We start from the raw sequence: 25,505 nt of genomic DNA, 5'->3' as shown, positions 1-25,505 counted from the left end.
TTCTCTCTAGATATGAAAGAAACCAGTTCTAGCCTCGGAGATCCATTAATCTGAAGAGCAGGAGTATGGCCCCTACTCCCAGTGTGATGATGGCTGGGAGTAATACATGCTTTTGTTTGAAGGGATAGATTTCAGAGACTATTACATATCAAAACATAAACAACAAAGACATTACCTCTAGACTCTATTTCTCTTATGCACATGTCCACCACCATTGGCCTCTTTGAATTGTGCGCTTTAACTAAAGTGGTGAGGTCGCAGCTGTAAACTTTCTTGACATGTTTTAAGTCTGGCTTGCAGTCATTGGGAACCATCTTAGAACACTGTTTGTGAACGTTCAAACCACAATCTGGAAAATAAATTTAAAAAGATACTATAAAAGGAGTCGAATGCTTAATAGTAAAACAGAGAGAAATTTCACCATTGCAGCAATAAATGTCAGATTTTTACACCGTTGCTCCTACTTTTTGTAACGTGTGCAAGTTTTTACCCATCCACTCTGTGCATTGTAGCATCAGTTATCATCCTGACCTGACAGTATGATATTCTTATGATGTCATTATCTCTAGAAAATATCAGACACCACATTTCCCATTACTTAATACAGGAAAAGCTATATTAGCTGGGAGGTAAAACATGTGGGTAGAAGCCAATGGGTTTACTAGGATTATGGAAATAAAGGTAAAACATGCTGGTAGAAGCCAATGGGTTTACTAGGATTATGGGAATAAAGGTAAAATATGCTGGTAGAAGCCAATGGGTTTACTAGGATTATGGGAATAAAGGTAAAATATGCTGGTAGGAATCCAATGGGTTTGCTAGGATTATGGGAATAAATTCCTATAAATATTTTATTGCTTTTAGTATCCAAAAAAGAGCACTATATTGCATTATGTTGCAGGGAAATTTATTACCAAGGGATTGTCTTTTCCTTCAGCTTCAAAAATATGGGACAAGAGAATACATTTAGAGAGAGAATTCTAAAATCTTGGGATTATTTTACCAGTATTGCTATATTCAAAAGAACATTTTGCTAAATTCTCTCTTAAACCCTTCAAAAAAATGAAACACAATAGCATTGCATAGACAATGTATGAATAAGGTTATACTTTAGAGTTGTTAAAATTAATTGTGGCCTAGGTCATGAGTTGTGTTTTCTGTCCTACTTAATGGGAATGTGGCACCATACACAGAACTGACAGCAAAATATGCACAGTACAGTTACAAAGTGGCTGTCACAGGACTGAAAACTATAATTATGTGTTGACATCTTTCAAACACTTATTTGGTACAAGGCAAAACTAGATATGGTTTTGACAAACATGCAACATTTTCCATGACATAAGTGGTGAGAGGACTTCAGATTTGCTATCTGGGCCGCTTAGAGGTGTCAAAAGGACATGTTTGGGCACTAAAACAAAAGGCATTCAATTGAAGTAAAACAATTAAACGTCAGCATTATTTGAACCCAGAATGTGTACTGTATACTTTTGAGCCTACTGCATTGTATTAATGGACAAACACTTTAAAAACTGTCTTAAATGTCTGTTAAATTCAGCATAATTGTAGCTACTCTATGTGGTACTGTGAGCTTCATCAATTTTTATTGCGCCAGCAAATTCTGTGGCGCTTTACAATTGGAAACTAAACACAGTAATAAAACAATACTGGGAAATACAGACAGAGAGGTAAGAGGGCCCTGCTCACAAGCTTACAATCTACGGGAGCTTTAGCTCATTGTGGCATTTATAATCTAAAGTATGTACGTTAACATAGATGCATTTATGATTTAAACAGGTGCCAATGGGTTTATTGAGGTTGCCAGGAAAGGTGGGGGCCACCAAAATGCCTTGGAGGGCCGCATCTGCTCTGTGGCCTACAAACAGCCATGGCTTGGCCACAAATGGACATAATGTTAAGCGTATTATGCTAAAATAAACAGATTCTACAAAATTTGAGTGCATTCGTGACAGTAAATGACCTAAAAAGGCAATGGATTAAGTGAATATATGAACACATTTATGTTACACATACATGAGTAGATTGGGGAATTAAAATGTTTCCACCTCAACTGACATTGTTGCTGAACCGTGGACTGCAGATGGCTATACAACAAATGGGTCTATGAACATCATGGACTCCTATCGTTTCCAGTCTACTACAATAGTGCCATAACCGTCCAAGAGGCCTTAGGGCCCGCTAAGAAGCCAGATTTTATAGGCACGCTTCATTAGTCACAGGTGAGCGGCCAATATGTCCTCCTATCCAGTGTAACAGCCCTTAAGGACTGGAGACGTGCAGGACTGTTCTAGAACACACATCAATGCTTACAACAGTACTAGAAGAAGAACGTAAAGTCACATTGTACATATGTACAGTATTCTGCCCATGTATACTGACCTCTTCTGCAAATAAAGTTCACATAGAAATAGACAAGCGGACAAATGAAATCAAACTGACAGCAAACCACTGTGCAAATGGGTCAAAAATTATAACTAAAAACTTAATAAACATGAGATTGGAATCTATCCGGGGCTCGGACTGGCATAACGTGTTGGATGACGACAATATAAGTTTGTCTGACTACATTAATTGAGCCCAACTGGACCTGGCCATTTGGGCTGAGAGTTGAAACTGCCCAATTTTGACTATTTAAAACAATATGTAGCAAGTTCTCACAGAATAATAAAAATAATTGGTATTAAATAAGTACTTAAAATGCTGCTGTAAAAAAACCCAAAAAACACAGCAGTCTTAACCTTCTGGTATGCACGTGTTTTAATCTACTTATAGCATTTAAAGAAAAATATTAACATTTTCAGAAATTCCAAAGTAAGGAGACTGCAAATAAGAAAAAAAAAAATTAACGTAGAGGAACCTTGCAATGCATTTCTTAATATGCATTACTTTGTTATGGTGTCTTGCCCCCAACCCTTCTTTATATTGTGACTTTTAACCTATAGCCCAGAACAGAAACCTTGACTCATTTCTATAAGTACAAGTTTCCATGCTCTTTCTTTACTGCATACTTGCGAGTTACCGGAGGAGAAATTCTGATGAGTCGCATCAAAATGTAAAGTTAGGGCTTAAAGATTTCTCACCCACACAGCAATTAGGTGCCTTACTATTACTGGAATTAAAATGCTGTAGAGGTCCAGAAAAAACAGCTAGTGTCAGCCTTGAAAAGCTTCCTGAGCATTTATTCTGTACCTGGAACACTGAATCCATCTGCTGCATGTGATTGGCTGCAGTTCTAATCACAGGGCATGAAAAGTAGAAGCACCTCTCCAGTAAGAAGACCTAGGTTACTTCTGGGTCTTAGGTTAGTAAACGCCTTGTGGGTTTTTTTTTTTTTTTTAAGTACGTTTTATTAATAGTAACATCGTATCTTTAACAAAATTACAAAATTCTCAAAAGGTACATTAACAAGTACTTGTACATATATAGATAGACACAATGTACAGTTTTTTCTCACCATGCTTTTACAGTGTAAATTTGACTGCGTGTTGATCTTGTACCGTGAAGATGTTATTTATTTATTTTTTAAAACAAAACAGAAAGAAAAAAATAATAAAAAGAAGAGAAGGGGGGTGAGTAAGAATGATGGGCAAGAAAGGGGGGGGGGAAAGAATTTGAGGGGTTAGGGGTAAGGAATTCACGCCTTTAACAAGAAGAAGTCAAATCCATTAATTTCAATAAGGGATTGGTCTTACTAGAATTGAAGCAGGGGTTGATTATGGTGTGAGGCCCATGGAGACCAGACTTTATGGAAAGACACGGAGGAGCCCCTCAGCACACTAGTGATGTGCTCCATTTGGTAAATATGCCAAACCCGACCACAGACCATTTGGAGAGTAGGGGGTGTGGGACTTTTCCAAGAAGCAGCTATCTGGCAAGTAGCCGCGCTGATTATGTGCCGGAGGAGCTTATGTGCATGTGTAGGGATGTCCGGGAGAGGCAAGGGTAATAGTACATGCTTAGGGTCGGAGGGTATGGGAGTGTCGAGGACCGCTGTAGCTAGTGTGAGAACCGCTGTCCAGTACGAGCGTATTCTGGGACAGTCCCACCAAATATGCATAAAGGTGCCAACATGGCCACAATTTCTCCAACATGTGGGGTTCGTTTGTGGATATATAACATGGAGCCTAGCAGGTACATAGTACCATCTATGGAGCAGTTTATGGGCATTTTCTTTGATACGGACATTTTTGGAACAACGCGCTGTCCACTCATAAATGTCCGACCACTCTTCTGGATCTAGGGACGTTCCCAGGTCCGCTTCCCACTGTGCTTGGAATCGGTCCTTGATCTCTGTGGAGGTGGGGAGTAATGCATTGTATAGCGTTGAAATGAGACCTTTTGAGGATGCTCCAGAGAGGCACAGATTCTCAAATGTCGTGGGAGGCCTAGAAGATAACTGAGCCTTGACTTTTTGGTGATAGTGTCTAATCTCTAAGTATTGGTGGAACTGTCCCATCACAAGCCCGCACCAGCCCGCTAAGTCTGAGAACTGAGGGAATGTTTGTGTCCTAGTGATATGATTTAGTAGCAATATTCCACCTTCCCCTGCCCATTTTGTGTGCATAGGGCGTGCGAGACCAGGTGTAAAGGCTGGGTTTGTCCAGAGGGGTATCATTATCGAGGGTGTTGGAGACAGATTCGCCATTCTATTACACCGGGTCCAGATTGAGAGGGAGAGGGCTATTACTGGGTGAGTTCGGGCGGGGGCTGGGCGCTGAGCGGTTGGAAGCCAAAGTGCAGAGCAAATCGGTGAGCCTCCCAGAAGGTCCGATTCTATATCAACCCAGACCCTAGTTCCGGGCGGAGAGTGCCATTGTACACATTGAGCTAATCTAGCCGCATAATAATAATTCCGAAAGTTAGGGATGCCGAGGCCACCTGCCATGGGAGGGCGCTGCAGAATACGAGCAGAGATCCTGGGTCTTCTGTTTGACCAGATGAATCGCCTTACAGAGGCTTGCAGCAGTTTTAGGACAGAGGGGTGAACTCTAATAGGGAGGGTGTGAAAGAGGTAAAGCAGTCTGGGGAGCAAGTTCATTTTCACTGATGTGATCCGCCCCACCCAAGATATCATGAGTTTGTCCCAGGAGACCATATCTTTTTTGAGAGAAGCTATAAGTTGGGGATAGTTTGCCCGGTAGAGATTTTCTACCTTTCTGGTAAGTCTAATACCCGGGTATTTAATACATTCGGAACTCCAGTGAAAGGGGAAGTTTAGCTCCAGGAGCTGCTTTAGCTTAGGGGGGATATTGAGATCCAGGATATCTGTCTTAGCTGTATTGATCTTAAAATTCGATACTATGGAAAAATTGTCAAGTTCTTGGAATAAGTTGGGTAACGATGTTAGGGGATTGGTGATGGTAAGGAGGATATCATCCGCATAAAGTGCAATCTTATAAGTGCTAGATGATAGCTGTATGCCGGAGATGTTGGGGTTCTGACGTATTTTCACGGTTAGAGGTTCTATAATTAATGCAAATAAGAGGGGGGAGAGGGGGCATCCCTGTCGGGTCCCATTGCGAATCTGAAGGGCCGATGAGGAACACCCGTTCACCTGGACAGAGGCAATCGGATTGGCATACAAGGCAGAGACTCCTTCGAGAAAACGATCTTCGAAACCATAAGCAGCGAGGGCTTTCATCATAAAGGGCCAGCCAATGCGGTCAAATGCCTTTTCGGCATCTAGGGACATGAGGAGGGAGGGCAACTTACATTCGTTAATATGTTGAATGAGGTCTATTGTCCGCCTGGTGTTGTCTGCTGCCTGCCGGCTTGGGACAAATCCTACCTGATCGGGGTGTACTAATTTCGGGAGCACAGCGTTCATCCTATTCGCAAGGACTTTGGCATATATTTTTAGGTCCACATTAAGTAATGAGATGGGGCGGAAGCTACTACAGAGGGAAGGATCTTTGCCCTCTTTCGGAATAACAGTAATCCGGGCTCGGGTCGTGGCTATATCAAAGGGGGTCCCATCAAGGATGGCATTAAACCATGTGGTTAACTTTGGACTGAGAATTCCTGCAAATTTTTTGTAGTAACTGGCAGGGAGTCCATCCGGACCCGGGGCAGAGGCTATCTTCATGCTACGTAGGGCTGAAGTAGTCTCTTCAACTGTTATGTCAGAACTGAGAAACTGGATCTCTGAGTTTGATAGTTGTGGGAGGTGGCAGGATTGCAGATACGCATTTATTTTGTCGTCTAAGTCAGGGGGTGGCGGGTCTGATTCATTCAAATTATATAGTGATGAATAGTATGTCTGGAATTCCTCTAATATAGAGTTTGGATTGTATGTCAATTGCCCTTGGGAATTTTTAATAGAGGAAATCGCATTGCGTGTACGCCTTTGGCGGAGTTTCCGGGCTAGTAGGGAATCCGCCTTGTCGCCTTTTTCGTAAAAAAGTTGCTGGGTCCATTTGAGAGTACGAGCTGTTTTCTTGGATAAGATCGCATTGAGCTGGCCCCTGACTATCGTTAGTTCTCTCAGATGCGACTGATCTAATGATCCCTGATGCTGAGTGAGCAGAGAGAGAAGTCGGGCTTCCAGTGCAGATATCTGCTCCCGTTCCTCTTTACGTCGGGAGGCTGCGATACTAATAAGACATCCACGTATTGTGGCCTTGTGTGCTTCCCAAACCGTGGACAGGGATATATCAGGGGTTTCATTTAGAGCAAAGAATTCATTAAGCGCCTCTGCTATCTCCAGACATGCCGCGGTGTTAAGTAAGAGAGTATCATCCAACCGCCACGTTGAGCTTCGCTTAGGAAGATTTGCAACGTCTAATTGAAGAGACACTCCCATGTGGTCTGTCCAGACAAACTGGTGAACCTCAGCCCTGCGAATCTTAGTGGCCAGACGAGTGTCAATCAGGAAATAATCTATTCGGGTGTATACGTTATGGGGGTGAGAATAAAAAGTATATCCCCTGTCTGTGCCATTAATCACCCGCCACCCATCCAGGAGGCGCCTTGTGGGTTTTAAAGTGTTCCTAGGCTGTTGATACCAGTGGTTAATTTGTGGCATTTCCTGTAATCTTAAGTAACTGGACTAATTTTTTGAGGATAGGAAGGCACCAATTATCATAAGGGTTCTTGGAAGGTGGAGAACCTCTTTAAGGAATTAGATGGTTTGGCAGTATTCCAATACTTGTCTCTTGCTTTCTGCTCAGCAAAAGCTGTTCCCTGTAGAATTCACAGAATTGTATTTGAATGTAACAGATTTTAAAGTGTGTGTCTGCAACACATCATATAATTGTCTACTCTCATCATAAGGCAGGATAATATACTTACATCAGCAATGCCCACTACATAAAACTTGCCCATGTATGTTAAACCGGTTTTTAATATAAATATACACCATGCCATTAACATTTTATCAAGCTGTTCCTTCTCAGTCAAACTCAGAACAAGCAAAACAGATCCAGAATAAAAGTAGATGTACTGTGTCGCCGGAACACAAACACAGATGGTGTACTGAAATTAAATAGATTATTACCATTATCCCTTGATCTGCAACACATGGCGATACCACACATGGATATGTTCTTTTGTTCTGACCGCAAACCCACAGAACTTTAGCTGTACCTGTAGTTCATTACTCAGAACTAAACCTCATTTCTACAGCCCACGCAAACAGAGTGCAGGCACTTAAGTCACATTTTATTGTTTTAAAAAGTAATGGTCTTTTATGCAGTGCATAAGTATAGTTTAAACTACAAAGTATTACTTTTATTTACTGATTACAATTCATTTTGCATATAGCGTTCTCTTGTCCTCAGCTCCCTACAGTCACTGCATGATGGATGAAAGTTTAATTTCAAATGTAGCCAGGACCACCACCAGGGGGGTACGGCTGGTACAACCCTGGTCTGTCCAGGCCCCTTAGTCTGTCCCCCTCCACGATGCTGTGGCTCCAAGTCACTGATAGGCTGGGAGCACGCGGCACAATCACATCACTGCGGGCCGCGCTCCCTGTCTATCAGTGACTGGGAGCTGCCACATTGTGTCAACAACAGGTAAGTGAATTTGACATGTATTATGATTTAGGGGTGGGGTAGCGGAGCATTTTTTCTGATGGGGGAGGGGCGGGGGGAGCGGAGCATTTATTGTGACAGATGGGGGGAGTGGCGCATAGCATTTATTCTGACAGGGGAGGAGGGAGTGAAGCATTTAATCTGATACGGTAGGGGGGGCGGACCATTTATTTGGATAGGGAGAGGGGGAGCGGAGCATTTATTCTGATAGGGGAGGGCAGTTGCGGAGCACTTATTCGGATACTGTGAAGAGGGAGGGGGATGCATGTATGGCGAAGAGGGAGGAGGAGGGGGTGCTGCCAGATTAATTAGTATTGGGCCCCACAGTTTCTGATGGCAGCCCTGATTGCAGCATCCTACATTGCTCGATTCCACCTTTTATTACAAACATTTATGTGGCAGGGAAGAGTCCTGCTTACAGTTTTAAAAAGGGCAGCAGTTGCACAAGGCAACTCTACTACTTATTGTATACTTCAGTAACCACAGAGATCCTTACAGTTCCACAGAAATGCAGTCTATTTAATGACACTGTGTATTCTAAACAGAAATATTTGTAGCAAAATGACCAAATACATCTATTCACAGTTTGTTCAGTTTTGACACATGACTTGTGTCGTTGTGTAGTGTGGGTATGCCAGAGATAGTCACATGAACACAGGTAGAACAGGTAAAATCCCCACTGCCCGGTGCATTGCAGAATATATAAGGAGAAAGGAGATGCTATTGTTATGCTAAAGCCAAGAAAGTATTCTACTTTATTTTTTTTCATTTATTTATATTTTAATCTAGCCCATACATGCCAACTCTCAAAATTCGGGTCGGTCTCACGGACTCCCGGGAGAGCTGGAGATCCTACGCCATCTGGCCCATCTGCCCACTTATATAAAATTAGTGCCGGAATGTACAGGCAGAGGGGGCGGGGCTTCGCGATTCACGTCATTCTGGCCCCACCAGCAGTGATGTTATGTTTGTTTGGGGTCTATTTACACTGTAAAAAGACCCAAAACAGGCATTACGTCATCAGGGGCAGGACCAAAATGACGAGATCCGCAAAGCCCCGCCCCCTCCGGCCATACAACCCTCCTGCCCTCCAGGATCTCCCGGACCCGGCCAACATAAGGTTGGCAAGTATGATCTAGCCACATTGGTCCATTGAAGTATATGAGTGATATTATCTTCCATATCATTGGAGCTGCCATCCATGTTAATAAAAACAAATATGAACTGATCTCCACATGTCGATGCATTTAATTTAATGTTTAGTATAGGAAAAACTGCAACCTTTATCAAATACATTGTTTTGTATTTCTCTCTTTCTAGAGAAAATATATGCAAAATGTGTCAGTGTACATGTCCAGGATCTTACATCCCCCCATGCAGAAAGATAGGTGGTTTAAAATGAATCAGACTTTTCTATTAACTTCATGCATTTTAAATCAAGCTGTTAATAAGGAGCTCAAACTCTTGGCAAGTTACCACCTGGCCTCAGTGCTTTAGTGAAAGGAAGAGCCGCTCTGTGGTTTCATGACAGTTCGATATTGAGATACTATATAGACAAACTGAGCCCCACAGACAGCAATTCTAAATCAATTAAACTTTTATAAATACTTAACAAAGGTCGGCTACTTAAAACCACATTTCAAGAAATTCTAAAATAATATCTTCAGAATAGATTTGATTCATTTGTGTATCATTTCATTATTTTGCATGTTCCATTAAGCTACCAACCCATTTTGGTCACATAGGTGCAGAAATATGTTTGCAGACATTAAAAAAAAAAAAGCCCTTCATGAAACCCTTGCCCCCCTCCCCGACTAGCCAAACTCCCCACAAGTAACAGAACCACAAGAGTCCCATGTCCGGTATCCAATTATAGAGGATACACTCACCAGCTCCCATGATTCTTTGCAATTCATTTAAAATCAGCCTAACCAATCAACACGTTTTACATTTCAACTTCTCCAGACTCAGTCTTGAGAATCAGGAGAACTGACACAATGGTGTTGGTATCTCTCAAACAGCAGGTGTCCAATGGCGTTCAAAAGAGGAAAGTTTTACTTTGATGAAATAAGAAGGAATACAAACCTGCACATTTCACTCCCTGAGCGATCAGCCCCCACATGAAGTTGGCACAATATTCACACCAGTGAGGACCCCTAAATGTGTGTACCTGTAAGACACAAAATACACTATCAGCGCCCGGGAAATTTAGTTTTGAAAATATTTCACTCTAGAATCTTAGAATTTAGGTGTAAGCGAATTGTGATAAATATGTTGTTGTGTCCAGTGTGTTACTGGACTACACGAATGGTTGCAGATATAAGCTGTGATTAAGGGTAACGTTTTTTTTTTACCACATGTCCAAATAGTACAGAACACAAATTTCCTGTGACTTCTTTATATATGTATGATGGCACAATGGAAATCAATGCATTACTCAACCAAACACACTGCAGCAGAAAATGTGATTACACAGTATATTTTCATTGCCTACAGCCTTGCACGTCAACAATCAGCATATTTTCAATCTCCTTACTGCCAAGGGGAAAAGAAATACATTTATATTCATTGCCTTACTAAAGCCTCTGGCTGTCAAAACTGTGATTTTCAAACAATGAACTCCTCTCAATGGCAGAACAGAAACTTAGACAAAAAGATGTGACATCCAGGTAGATAAAGAGGGCGTGCTAAAAAGTAATAATCACAACATGATAAGGATCTGTAGGACAACATTGGGGGTATCACTATAAAACTTTACCAGTTTATCGCAGCAGACTTTGTGGTTTGCTTTTTACCATACATTAGGAGCAAGAAAACAAAAATCAATCATTTGAGAACATAAATTTAAATAGAACGGGGAGATTTCTTATAAGTAGTTATCCTTAATTCCTACATGATGATTGTTTGTCCTCATATATACATGCTCAAAAGCAGTTTATGACAAGAGAGTGAATAAGTATCAGGTTCCAGTGGGAACACAGTGCTCTATACACTGGCAGCTGTCTCCTTTGGCATCAGCTTTTATCATTAAATCCAAGCGGCCGACTTACAATTTAGAGGTGCAGTGGCTGTTTATTAAAAAACAATGGATGGCTTAAGCCCCCATCTGTCATTTGGCATATTAATAAAAATACAATTTTGCTACTGTGTGGGTCTCATGTATTTGCAAAAATAAAGAGATTTAAAAAAAAATAAATACAATTTTGCACTTGTTGTAGTACAGTATCAGAGTATCGCAAAGGCAAATTAGAATGTGAGACCGTCATTGTAATCAGGAGAAAATGTAATTTACATCACACTGTGGAGAGTATCTGCCAGTGTCAGTGTATTCAATAGACACTTGTAGGCCAGTTAGTACTCTTCATTAATCCCAGAGAAAAGCCAGACAAGACCACCAGACCATCTGGCTGATCTGCATAGAAAAGCATATGTTTGTTTTGAATGACTGAACTAGACCTACTTATTACAAAAAGAAAAAGACCCAAAAGATCATTATCACAGATGATTAAATAAAATGTAGTTTGCTCATAGATCTGCTGAACATAACAAAACAGATTGATTAAACCCTAAAACATGTTTCCAATAGATCAATAATGCTTTATGGTTAACCACTGAATTTAAATTTGATAAATCTTCTACTGGATGCTATGGGGGACAGAAAGCTTACAAGGTAAGCGTAATAATGCTTACTCAGTACATAGGTATAAGGTTCCCAACCAATCAGAACTGTGGGCAAAGCATCTTGGTAACACAATGGGGATTATGGTTCAATTATTCTTTATTAGAAAAATATAGTAATAATAATGAAGGCTTCGTATGTTTGCTCAGCAAAACTGGCCAAAGCCTATGCATCACTTAAACATACATCAATTAAAAACCACAGATTTATCTACAGTCAACTGATCGAGTATTTTACACCAAAATGTAATAGACTTTCCATTTGTAATTATAGTATTATTGTGTTCTGCTTTGGATTGTTTCTGTGGGGCATGTATGTAAAATCAGGGAGTTGGTATATATGTTTACACTGACAACAACCCACAGGTAGTTCATACAAGAACTGAGAGTGGCTCCTGCGCAACCTATAATCAGTGATAAAGCTATGAAGTGTATTGCGTGTATGTTTGTACATATATACCATGATAGGTAATACCAAATGTATAGACTACCAGATATATAGATCATCAATACAAAGGTATTGACAACTATATTCCATGACCAACACATTAGTCAATAAAATCGCTAACTGACATTCTGTATAAGATAGAAAGAAAACAAAGCTAAGGAATTTATACTACATTTCTGCACTTTAAATAGCAACATTAAACAAATAGCAAAGCAATGATTGCCACCTCATCCATTCATGCGATAGGCTTTTAAAAGATGCAGTTTAACCTGATGCATACGATTAGTGTGGCCATGATTGTTAGTGTACAATTTAAAGAGACAATAAGGGACCATATAACAAAAAAACAAAAACTAAAAACCCTTTGACTAGTAGACAGCAGTTCAGATAATATGGACAGATATTGTGCCTACCACACACTATTGTGGGTGCACTATTCACCATTTACTCAAATTACAACACAAATTCACAGGAATTCTTTAACATGTAAATATACAGAGAAAGGGAACCTTACCTTAAAATTGTGGACTTTCTCATATTTGGAAATCTGTTCGTTTTCCTTTAATGTTGCTCTTCTTACCAGCGATGTTAACTGTGAATAAGCAAAGAGTTTCAGAGGTTGCCACAATGCTGCCGAGGTCTTTTGAGAGTTCAGTTTCATTCCCAGAGTAGTTGCCAACAAATCTTGCTGTTGGCTTTCATGCTTTCTGGGATGTAGAGCAGGTTTAACGTGTTTTAGGTCAGACTGTGAATCTCTTGATGGCATTTTAAAAAAACAACCAGTACCTCTTCCCAGTCTTAACTAAAAACTACAATAACTATACACCAGTGTAATAACAAAAATAAATTATGGGGAGGAGGTGGTGGTAGAAATCACTACAACATTAAAACGCACATCCTGTAAATGGGCATTAATGAACAGCAGAGAAACGGATACGTCAGCTGCATTTCTAAGGCTCTCTTTTGTGATCCAGAAACAGAAGTTTAGTATGAAAACAGGAGGATGTGAATTGGGAAATTAAAAGATGCCACATTCGCTTTGCTTCCATTTAAAGCAAATGTAACAAATACGTATAAAAATCTGGAGTATCCATATGGTTTTTAAGCCCAGCCAGTGAATTAGAAGTGTCGATCAGAGAGATGCTCACAGAGTCCACAGATATCAGCTTAGTGAATGAGGAGGGGGGAATGGGCTTAGCAGTCATCCACAATAAGAGGATATGTAACCAATGAGACAGAGCAGCAGCCCTTATGTATTCATCAACTCAATCTCCCTCCCCCATTTCCCCCTACGCAAGAATCTGATTACTTAACCAGCACAGGGCTGCAGTACTCGGAAAATAAGGCAAAAATATGGACTGCAGGAAGTTTCAGCCATGAAAAGGTTAAACAAAAGAAAATAGACATATACAGTCACAAGGAAGATAATGAACAATATATGAGTAATACTTTGTTTCATTGTATGTTCACTGCTTGAGCTCAATCATTCCTGTTAAAAACCATCACAGAGGCCCCAGAAAATGACGCAATTCTGGTAAAAACCAGACATAGCGATAGCCTATGGCCTTTACTTTTGCAAATACAATACATTACATTATGGTCACTACCAGTCTGCAAAGGTTAAAATAGTGTGTTCTAATATTAGCACATGGAAACACCCCCCTCCCCTATGTTAATAATTCCAGTAATAGTTAATACTAGACCATCAAACACAGTGATAGAACATAAAACATGCATTATACTATAGAATAATAATATCTAAAGGAATAAAGAAAAAATAGGTAATTATAAAATATAATAATGTATGCAGATAGCATGGTTAATTAAAAAAATCTACAGAGATTCAGGATAGGCAATTTTGACTTTATAAATGTAGCAAGTGGAAAAGAGCAGGATCACGACTAACAGAATACCATAATAAATGTTAAGGGAGCAGCAATTAGGGAATTGCACCATGAAAAAACTTAGCCAATGTCTCCATTTATGGATGTTCTATATCTTGCATAGACCATACAGAAATAGAATTAGTCACATTTACATGGGAAGTCAATCTGAAAATACATACACTGAGGGTATTTTTTATGACCCATAAAAGTTTAAAAGCTCTCTTTGTGAAGTAACGCACCTATTTTTGAGCAACGGCATTCAGTGTCACAGGTAATAGCATGTAATTACAGGCCAGGATGGCAAAGTCTGTGTGGGTGCAAACAGTTGCACCAGTTGATGGGCGGAGCTGGGCAGATTGCGGAGGTATCTTGCCAAGTACCAAAAAAACGCACTAAAACATCTAATTTTGCACGGAAACATAAAAACAAGATTTCTTTTTTCAGGGTGGGATTATTTAAATGAGATAAATGGGGAGAGTGGGCACATTTACTGCTTTGCGGGAGGGAGCACAGCCTATTCCTCCACACAGAGACTTGAATTTTCAGCCATCTCTGAGGTCCATGACATCCGGTGTAATCCTGCTACTTATAAGGAGATGCAATTTGCACCTTGCAGTTGCTTTTTTTTTTTTGCAAGGAACTGTATTTGAATAAATGCAATAAAAAGCATGAAACACACGTGACACATGTAATAAATAGTGTCCCATCTGAATTAATAATAAAATTAGGCTAAACCAAGCAGTGCTTTAGGAGAAAAAAAAACAGTAAAAGTTTAAATGAATAAATTGGGTGTTTCTAAAGTGTTAACAAGTTGGGACTTTTATGCAATTTTTGGCTGATTTTTACCCTGTACATTTTCCAAGCTGTAAAACAAGGTGCAGATTTAAGTGGGTGCACACCTTGAAATGCAGTTGGTGGAAAAAAGATGCACGTTTACCATTAGTAAATAACCTGTGTTTTTGAGATTGTTAAAAACAAAAAAACAAAAACAAAAAAGAAACAAAATAAAAAAAACCACAGAAATTGGTAACAATGGCAGCATAAATTTGAAGATACTGAGGTAGTCTCCATAATGTCAAATAAAAACATATATTAAGAATTTTTTAAAGTTTGAGGTAGGGTTATTTTAATTGCAGTACTTGTATACCAATTCACATTTAGTTTTGTTAGGCTTTTCACAAACAGCCAAATAAGATAGACACCCAGCCTCATTCATTGGTTCATCTGAGGTGGACATTACACAGGAAAAAGCACTTATACAGGTGTATGCTTACTTGAAGTTATTATCTGAAAGTGTGGGTTAAATTGTGATCTGGTTACTTGGTCTGTTCAAACAAAAAAAAACATTTAAAAAAATAGATCTATGACAGATTTAGCATTACAGAGCTGGTCATTCACAAAGTGGGCCAAATAACCAGGTGTGGGGTCAACAGAAAATATATTATTTCAGTTTCTGCACTATGCAACTTGGGTGCTTTTATTGACTGCTAAGAATTTATGTCAACATTTTACAGGCAAACCGACCAAAATAGCAGTCTGCCAATACCAGGAACGCCACAGTCGCCTGCATACAGTGGAGGCAGCCATTTTGTTGAATGAAACAATATACCTTGGTGGTGTCACTAGTTCCTAATGAATGGATAGCCTGCATTGTCAAGAATATTGAATCGGTCATCAATATGAATAAGAGACTGGCCCTCTTTAAATAAAATGTATATTATTCTGTACAATTAAAGTTAAGTAAATGTGCTCAAAAAAAACCTTCTAAGTAATTGGTTTATTCCTAGCAACCCATCCCCTCAAAGTGATCCATCCCAAGGCTTGTCCAACCTCTCACTGTAGCCATATCTTAGCATTCGTTCTGTAGGCATGAGATAACCTAACCGCTGCTCTCCATGATGGAAATATACAGGCGGTCCTGGTCTAGGCATCAATGTCTCTCACCTTCACACATCACACCCTTACACATCCAGTCATACCTCGTTTATACACTTCTTACCAAAGCCGTTCACTTGCACAGGCCCTTGTTATATCATCTGTTGTTCTATAATGAATAGATGGGTCTCCTTATTTGTACCTTTTGCTCACCTTGTTGCTTGTTAACTTGCTTGTACGTTTGTGATCATCCCAGATAGTAGTAATTGCTATTAAGATTTTTTTTATGAACTTTATTTATGGTCTCAAAAACAATAAGTAGAAATATAAGCAAAATGTATAAACTAAATGGTGAGCAGAGATTATGAATTATTAAACTAGGTAAAAAAAAATATATATTTCAAGATATGCACTTCTAGTACACCATCTTAAAGAGTTGATAAGAACTAGTCTTTCAAGGTCCCCAAGCATATTAAGATTAGCACAATGCAACAACGCAAATTATACCTATAATACTCAACATTCCTAAAGCACACCCACAGGCTGTATTAAGACCACTGTGCTCTCCAACAATATCCATTCAAACCCCATTACTTATTAATACCAATTCAATGACATAGGACCTTGCCAATCTTAGGGATTTAGAAGCATTGTTTGCAAATAAATGATCCAAGCCTCTAAATCAATTAAATGTCAAAATCAATATGTTAATGCAATGATGGGTTCAAACCTATTTTGTCATTGATTCATTGTAAGAAATTGCAATTGTTCTAAAAATTGGCTCACCCTGCAAGGAGTCCAGACACTTATTGTACAGCTAACCAGATATAGTCAAGCAGCAGTTAAAAGGATAAGAGCTCTTGGCCTGTTCTTTACAGAAAAAGGGTTTGTTTTGATTCTATGGACATGGTTAGTCATACTTCCTAACCTGCACTTTATCCAAGCTAATCATCTTTGGGAAATGATTGAGAGAACACAGACCGTCAAAAAATAACAGAACTCAAATAGGAAGAACCTTGCTAAGATTCCATCGTCTTTCTGTCTGGAACAGGTCTTCAAAACATATTACAAATCATTATCATAGTCTATACGTGTATGAAAGAGAGGAAACATTGTATTTATATATACACAAACATTTAAATCTAGAATTTACAGGGCATTTCCATGTTTCCTGTAGTGCTGTAAACCGACCCCCCACAAAAAAAAAAGCCCAGCATAACATTGTAAGCTTGCGAGCAGGGCCTTTCTCACCTCTTTGTCTGTTTTACCCAGTTTGTTTATCAGTTTACTATGTTTGTCCCCATGTTTGTAAAGCGCTACGGAATATGTTGGCGCATTAATGATGATTATGATGATGAAGCAGTTAAGGTTGTGTCTCTTATGGGGTTTTATTCTCAGCCATTCTCCAGCCAAGAACTGTTCCAGATAGCAATCAATTGTCTCATTGGGAAAGCTGTCACACTGGTGATTTTATAGCCGAGGTTGCTAGGAAAACGCTGTGAACAGCATTTTGACAGAATAAGAATATTGTTGGGAGAAAATGCTGCAGTTGTGAAAACAATGTAACCCTCCCACTGACAGCATGTCACGTTACATTTTATAATTTAGCTTCTTTGAAGCGAGGATATTTAAGCAGTGAGAAAATTGCTCTAATTTTTACTTTCCTGCCATGTTCCAGCGGTTTCAAAACAGCCGAGAGAAAATTTGCCAATGTGACATAGGGTTAAGTCCCAAAGTCACACAGCCCCATCACTGAAGTGTAAGCTGCCCTGTCAGTTTGTACCATTTTTGTAAACCTTTTGCCTCAAAACTGGCTGACAACAGTGAACCATAAATTACACTTATCTGCACGGTACAAGTCTCATTTACAGCTGAACACAAGTCCAACTTCTAGCCACAGTGTGTGCAGTAAAACAAAGCATAATTTGAAGATGAATGAAATTTGCACTTGCGGCTTACATCTGGAGAGGAGGATGAGGGCGTGCAAGCACCTGAACACCCCCCAGAGCCTATTTAGAGTAGGCAGCATCTCCAGTCAGCCTCTTAAGCTGGGTACACACTACACTGTTTTCATCCAATAATTGGCTCAAACAGCCGACATACGACCGCTCGTTCAAAAGTGGGGTCAGTGTGTGCAGTGACATGATGGTCGAAAGTCTGCACAAATGGACGATTATCGCCTCATTTGGTTGGTCGTACCATTAAATATTTTCGATCCAATCTCGTTCCCGCTGTGTAGTGTGTATAAACTTCCGACCGATCCACAACAGTGAGTACGAAATTACAGTCATTGCTCACGACAACATAGCTGTAAAAAGTCGCTAAAGGGACGTCCGCTCTTCCCTTTATTGTCCTAAACAAGGCTAGTGTGTATACAGTCCATGGACCGAGCGATCAGGTCCATCGATCGCATGTAAAATCGCTCGGCATAAAAAGTTGGTCGAAATTTCTGTAGTGTGTACCCAGCTTTAGGAGGCGTAAAACCTGCGGATCCCGAAGCTGGAATATGTGCTAATAATAATCATTAGCACATATCAATACTAGGTTAAAAACGTAGGAAAAGATCATTTAAGGAAAACACACACACGCACACACACAATGCCTGGGGAGTTTACCACTAATGTGGGGTGGACAAAGAGGGCGTGAGTTACCTCTGCAAAAAGCAGCATGAGGTCCCCCTGTCATAATGTGCACTAGTCTCAACCTGCTCAGCACGGGGCAGAATTCCCTAGAAAAATCAAGCCCATAAAAAAAATGTGCGGCCCCCTTAGTGCAAACTAGCTGAATAGCACTAGGGCTCTTCCTGACCTTCTCCATCTCCGTTTTCATTTACTGTATTCCATTTAATAAATAGGTAATCAGTCACTACCACTGCATACATGTCTACATTTATCTACATTACTTAACAAAAAATGTGTTTGCACCCAGGGCATTGCCTTATGTGCAGGAAGTAGACATGTATACATATAGACAAGCAGATGGGACACTTTAACAAAGGGATCTTAACCCACAATTAGAACCCTAGCGGGTCCATTTGTGTTTGCAATCATATGGTGCATTACCAACCAAATCACTAAATAATCATTACATTATTACTTTGTGAGAAAGCGCCCAATTATTTCTTATATTTTACCAATACATATATTTTAGACCACAATTAGTTACAAGGAAGTAAATTATTAAGAAGAAACAATTTAAAAATATAACTGGACAATAACAAACAAAAATGTGATTCAGAGACATAATTTGATCCCAGCAGGATCATAAAATAAGACCTCTTGCACAATCAGATGCTTATCTGTGAAAAAATCATTACCAACCATAACATAAAAATCAGAGGAATCTTAGAATGTTAACTACACGACAAGGAGTCTGTATTTTTAGATTACACTTTTTAAAGGATAACTAGCAACGGTACGTAGTCATTTTGGAGACACTGAAAATGGAGGCAGTCAGACTGTCGATATGTTCTCTATATTGACATGGTTGAAATGTCAACAAGTTGTACTGTCCTTATTCAACGGGCACACAATAAAATTTGAAAAAAACCCCAGCATCCCTCCCCATCCCCCCAAAACACATTAATCCATTATGCTTCCAGTCGCACAATATAGTAAATAAAACGGTGATGTAATAAACAGGACGACAGTCTGCCGGTTGACATTTTCAGTGTCGAAGAATCATACCCAAACCCCTATCAGAAGTCCAGTTAAACTATTTGAGAGACTAGATTGTACAGTCTTAGTAATTGTCCACAATGACATTTTTCATGCAGAAATCCCTTCCCAATGATGTCCAACGCTAGCACATCTTCTCCAATATTCTGTTGTGGTCTCACAATTTCTGCCCTTCACTTCCCATGGTGAAATAATTTGCACATTTGGCTAACGAAACAGAAATCTACCTCCTCTTCCCTGACCTATGCCAACCTCTACCATCTTGTTCACCTATCCCCACATGGATGTCCCAATTCTACCTAAAGCTCAACGTGTCCAGAACAGAACTTATCTTCCCTCCTCCTAAAATCACCATCTCCCTTAATTCTTCCACACCATCAATAACACCAGAAATGTACTCATACTCCCAAGTTGGCTGCCTTGCCATCACCCTCGCCTCGGACAGCTCACATTCAGTCTCTCTCTCAGTCCTGTCACTTCAACCTTCAAAATAGCCAGAATACATCCTTTGTTGCCAAAAATGCAGCCAAAACTCTTATCCATTCTACAATCATCTCTCAGGCTGAATACTGCAACCTACTTCTATTTAGTATTACTTTAACCCATCTATTCCTGCTTCAACCTGTATAAAATGCAGCGGTAAGTCAGATTTCCTCTCTCTTCACCCCTCTCTTCATCGACACTCTGAAATGTCAACACTGGCTCCCTAAAACCAGTTTAAAATACTAACCCTCACCTACAAAGCCCTCAACATCACGCCTTCATGCTTCTCAAACCTCATGTACAAATACTACCCATCACACCTTTTTAGAACTACTTCTGAACTGCACCTCATCAGGTCTCCGATAATCACCTCATACTCCTGCCTTCACCCAGGTCACTAGTCACATAGAATTCCATAGCACATACTCACACTACTACTCCCCCACAACTGTCTTAATCTCTACTTTGAGCCATGCTCGTTCCTCTTGTCTCAGCTCTGCCCTTTTACCCCTAGGATTGCAAGCACTCATATGCGCAGGGCCTTGCCATAATGGACTTCAATTAACAGTACTGTGAAAAGCAAAGGGTATTCTTTTGAAGAAACGCAGGGACGGTATGTATTGCTTCTGGTGGACTGGGTTTAAGAACATAGCTGACTACAACAATAACTGGATACATTACTGCAGCCACCTATTCAGAATTGTTAAATGTACAATAAATAACTGTAGACCCAATTAGATTGTATGCAATGCACTTAACACAAAAGTTTATTTCCAACATACAATGAAAATAAAGCTTAAGATGTATCTTCTACACCTAATCCAGTCCTGAGTCTTGAGGAAAACTACACTTGTGTTGTCCGTGTTGTTGCTAAAAGATAAAACTGCCATCATCAACCTGGACAAAACAAGGAGCAGGGAACACAAATAGAAACTTATAAAATTAGATCTGCTGTAAAAACGTAATGTTATTTTTCTAAATGTATCACACGTCTGCAATGAAATTCACAGGTTTTCCCACCATGAGGCTATTAATTTTTCTGACGGGACACTTCCTGTTCAGCAAGCAGTCTCAAGTAATTCCCAGCATGTTTCCTTCCCTGAAATAGCTATTTTCCTACGTTGCAACTGTCAAAGCATGCACAGCAAACAGGGAATGTAAGGGTGTTAAAGGGAAACAACACTTCATTGTATAGCTTGATCTTATTAAAAAATATATATAAGATTACTGGACTTAATTACAGAACACATGCAATGTACAGTGGGAACTGAATGTAAAAACTGAAGGGAAATTTAGACATTTTTGGTGCTCAATGGAATCAATTGATAACATAACTGTCAGCAAATGTGAAACCATAATTGGCGACTTTCCCGTAATGTCCAAAATAGTGGGGGATCTCCCAAACCCCTAAGAGTAATTGGCAGTGTCCCTGAAGACAGGCCAGATAAAAGCAATGGGTGGAGTCCAGTGTGATGAGGAAATTTGCAGTGGGTGGGGAATTTTGACATATGTCCCGCCCACCCTCGACTTTATGGAGCTCTCCTCTGCATCTCCTGGAGGGGACTATCAGGTCTACCTGCCTAAAATTGATCTCCTGTTTGACCTGACTTGCACTCTGACCATTCTCCTGGACTCTGATTTGGTACTTTTGTCCTTTTGGTTTGACTTCGGCTTTCCTGACCTCCTTTTTGGATCACCATTGTTTTTGCATTTCCTAATTGGCTTGACCCGGACTGTCCTGACAACTCTCACCACTACTAGACTGGTAACTGTCCTGGAGAACCGCGACCAGCGCACCTCTTGCAGTGAAGACCAAACCTCCTTGCGGGGGTCCCTGGTCCCAGAGGTGTGATAGGCTCCGTGCCTCCTTGTTAAGTTGCTCCAATAACAGTTAGTATTTCCATCCAAAACTTTATCCTGATACCATCTTATCTTCTCCAGTTACATACAGTAGACCTTTACTCACAAGTGATTTAAAACCCACTATTATCCACCTTGGGCAATGATGCTACAATGGGGGGCTGGGCATATGCCAAGGACTGCATATCCCTCAAGAGTAAGGCATTCCCAAACAGACACTGTTGCTAGAAGGTGTATCTAGATAATGAAAATAGATAGGGAGTTAGACACAAAAGATAAAGTTTTGAAAACCTATTAAGTTTATTGTAGCTTAAAATAAGAATAGTTTTGGGGAGGAGGGGGGATTCAATTGACCTCGTTACACTCTCCCAAGCACTATTACCGTTAGTACGGTAATTTTAACGCAGCTTTCTGCTTGTGGCTCTCAGAGCTGCGAACAAAAATCAGCTTTGAAATTACCGAACAGTAATAATGCGCACTATTACCATAGTAACGGTAAAAATGTGCGGGCCGCTCTACTCTCACGAGTATTGTGATCAACTGAGTTACCCCCTTGGAGTCTAATTGGAAAAAAAATTTTTGTTCTTTTGCTGTATGGTGCAGACATTATCATATTATGAATTGCAAAGACAGCAATGAAAATATTTACAATCGATCTAATTTGGTATACTACAAAACAAAGCAACTTTATTGTAGTCAAAGTATTGATGATAATGAAAAAGCAATTACCCAATAATGCAAATCAAAATAACTGCTGATAGAATCCTTAATGTGCAGAACATCATGTGTAGAAAGAAAATTTTAGAACGTTTATTCAATGTGTGATTATTTTCAAAAATATTATGCGAGTATGAAAGCTGTTCATAACTGGTAGCAAAACTCAGATATTAGGTCATTTCTGACCATAGTATCATTAAAGGAGAAGGCCAAACAAAATCTTTCTGAACACTGCAGCATTCTCTCCATTGCTAGTGAGGCTGATCTGAGCGTGCCAGCCATTACCCAATCAGCTTCCATTTGAAAATGTAACACAGAGCTGTTTATGTGCAGAATTCTCCAAACATTGGTTGCAAGCATTGGCAGGAGTGAGTATCTCCTGAACGGAGGGGCTCCCGGGCAAGACGAAGCTACAGTTGGACAGAATAAAATACATTATTGCAACAACGGTTACAAAAATAGGTATTTGTTGGGAGTTCTCCTTTAAGAATACTGCATTTCAAAGGAATTAGATTTAAAGGTGAAACCTCCTTTTAGTGCCCTCAACCCACTCTCTCCAATCTCTCCTTGAAAGCAATCCAAGGGTTAAAGTAAAACCCAAAAAACAGCAGAAGATGTGACTGTTTACGTAAAGTTTGTATCATACTACATACATAACACATATGAACGACAGAACCTGGATGCAAGGTGGAGAGGTATTACAACAGAATTTATGCAAGGTCATATTACAAACAGATGAATTATAAAAGAAAGGATCATGGATAGCGAATCAAAAGGTGATTTTTTTTGGTCACTAGAATAGCTGTATTCCAGTCTCGGGTATATATACTCATTCGGCCAAGTAAGTCTCCCATATATGCACATAAAAGGTAGGAATATGAGAATAAAACTGGGCCATGATCAAGAAGGATGTCGTTAGGGACTACTCTTGAAGTGTAGGACTGGAATATTGAATCAAGAAAATAACTAAAATTGCCCTAATTAACCACAAGTCATCAATTATGTGGTTATTTTTTCCACTAATCAAAACTTGAGTTACTAGAAGAGAGGTAGAACACATTAATATTTATTCTCCTTATTTCTACAGTTCTTTAATTTTAAAGTCTTTTTCCTAGTTTGTAAAGCTATAATGTTGGGGGTCAGCCAGGTCTTCATTAAAAAAAAAAGTCTCCTACTGAATTAGGGGTACAAGACCACTCCACGAAGCACTTGGAAAGGAGGCCTAATTGAATGAAGCCAGCTAAAGTAAGGAAGACAGAAAATACTATCCTGAATTAGAGTAACTTAATACTGCGAATCCCTTTTAATAGGATTCGGCGTAATTTCAATATATATGCTGTACACCCAGGGGTCCTCATTAACTGCTGTTACCAAGCACAAGCCAGGTGCTCCTTAATCTGTTTTCTGTAACAATTAACATTTCATGTAGACCATGAATAACGTACTAATGTCAGTAGTTCTACATCTTTGCCATACGTTCAGTAATTTGTCAGAAGGGAGAGGCATGTGAGGAGATACAGACAGGCTCACACAGTCCATTTTCTGCCTAATCTGTTTCCTTTTCTATTGCACCAATTTGGGACTAACCCTATCCTGCTGGACCTACACATCACCTTTCGACTGATAAGAAACCGACTGATGGCACATAAACAGGTCTTCCTAAAAACACTTTCACACTGACCTCTCAAACCAGTACAGGCTGCACCACCCAAATTATCATTTATCTTTTTCTGTCCTTTGCACGCTCCAACATTTGGGACATCCAAATAGGATAATACAAGATAACATCTGGTTGCTTACAATTTGTTCTAAGCTTCAATGAATAGACAGGCAAGGAGCTGATTACAACAAGGAAGGCAAGATGCCAACCATACATGGGCTGTTCCTGACGCTTGGCCAGAGTGCTGGGGAACAGAATCAATGTGCAATATGGCCATCATGTAGGAGGCTAAACACGAGTCAGCCAGATCACTTAATCTGTAGAAAAAAACGAATCCATCTCGCTCTAGGGTTAAGACTTCCTCATCATTGGTACCTGGAAATTATTTATAATCAAATAGGTAATTCAAGATGAGGGGGTGCTCTCTCAACCAAGATATATGTCAAGACAAAAAATGGTAAACAAATCACCTAGGAGAGGTTGTTAACTGAGGCCCTCCAGTCCATAGGAAAATTGAAAAAAACAAATTTTATTTAAAGATCATCTGTAAAATCAAATAGACCAGATATCATCAAGGTCGGCGAATATTAAAATAAAGAGGTGATGAAAAATAAAGATAAGTGATAAAGATAATTAAAAATACCCTTCCGGGAAGCCGGTGGTCACAAGATTGTGACACTTATAATGGAATACCCATTGGTATAGACACTATCTTTTAAGTACAAAATAACATAATTTATTAAGATTCAATTTGATTTATGTTTCATTGATACATTGTGTCAAGTCGCCTTTGGTTAGGGTCTGGCACGAGTGTATGACTGTTAAACAGGGGGGTGATTGGAAGGATTAGTCCCATTGGTCATTTAATACGGCTAGTCAGACCAGCATTATTAGCATTAACAAGGGCAGAGCTGATTTAGCTTTAAATATAGCAAACACGCTTTAGAGGAGGATCCTCTGTGACCACAATCACAGCTTTCCTCAGAAAACAGTAAAAACTAGCACGTTCACAATGAATGGCCAAGACAATAGGCACTTCCTTCAATATGTATACATATTTTAAGTGTGGCTATGGAAAGTGGGTTAAAGTTGTTTAAGGTTAAATTTTGACATGCAGAAACATGTTAAACTGGTATGTAGGAAAATTCACTAGCGCTTCCAATTTTG

The 25,505-nt window shown here is 39.7% G+C and overlaps 1 protein-coding gene across 1 annotated transcript in view; it reads right to left on the bottom strand.

Moving 5' to 3' along the window:
* Window positions 1-25,505, bottom strand: part of CHN1 (chimerin 1) — a 65,550-nt gene that overhangs the window by 6,085 nt on the left and 33,960 nt on the right. Inside the window, exons 8-10 of the mRNA XM_075180584.1 lie at window positions 12,695-12,772; window positions 10,140-10,224; window positions 176-349 (exon numbers count right to left, since the gene is read on the bottom strand). Coding sequence (XP_075036685.1) covers window positions 176-349; window positions 10,140-10,224; window positions 12,695-12,772 — 337 coding nt within the window. The remainder of the gene's footprint in view (window positions 1-175; window positions 350-10,139; window positions 10,225-12,694; window positions 12,773-25,505) is intronic.

This window comes from Mixophyes fleayi, chromosome 7 (genome assembly GCF_038048845.1).
Source record: "Mixophyes fleayi isolate aMixFle1 chromosome 7, aMixFle1.hap1, whole genome shotgun sequence".
Classification (NCBI taxonomy): domain Eukaryota; kingdom Metazoa; phylum Chordata; class Amphibia; order Anura; family Limnodynastidae; genus Mixophyes; species Mixophyes fleayi.
Note: the sequence above shows the minus strand (reverse complement) of the source record. Positions and strands in the feature narration are given on the sequence as shown.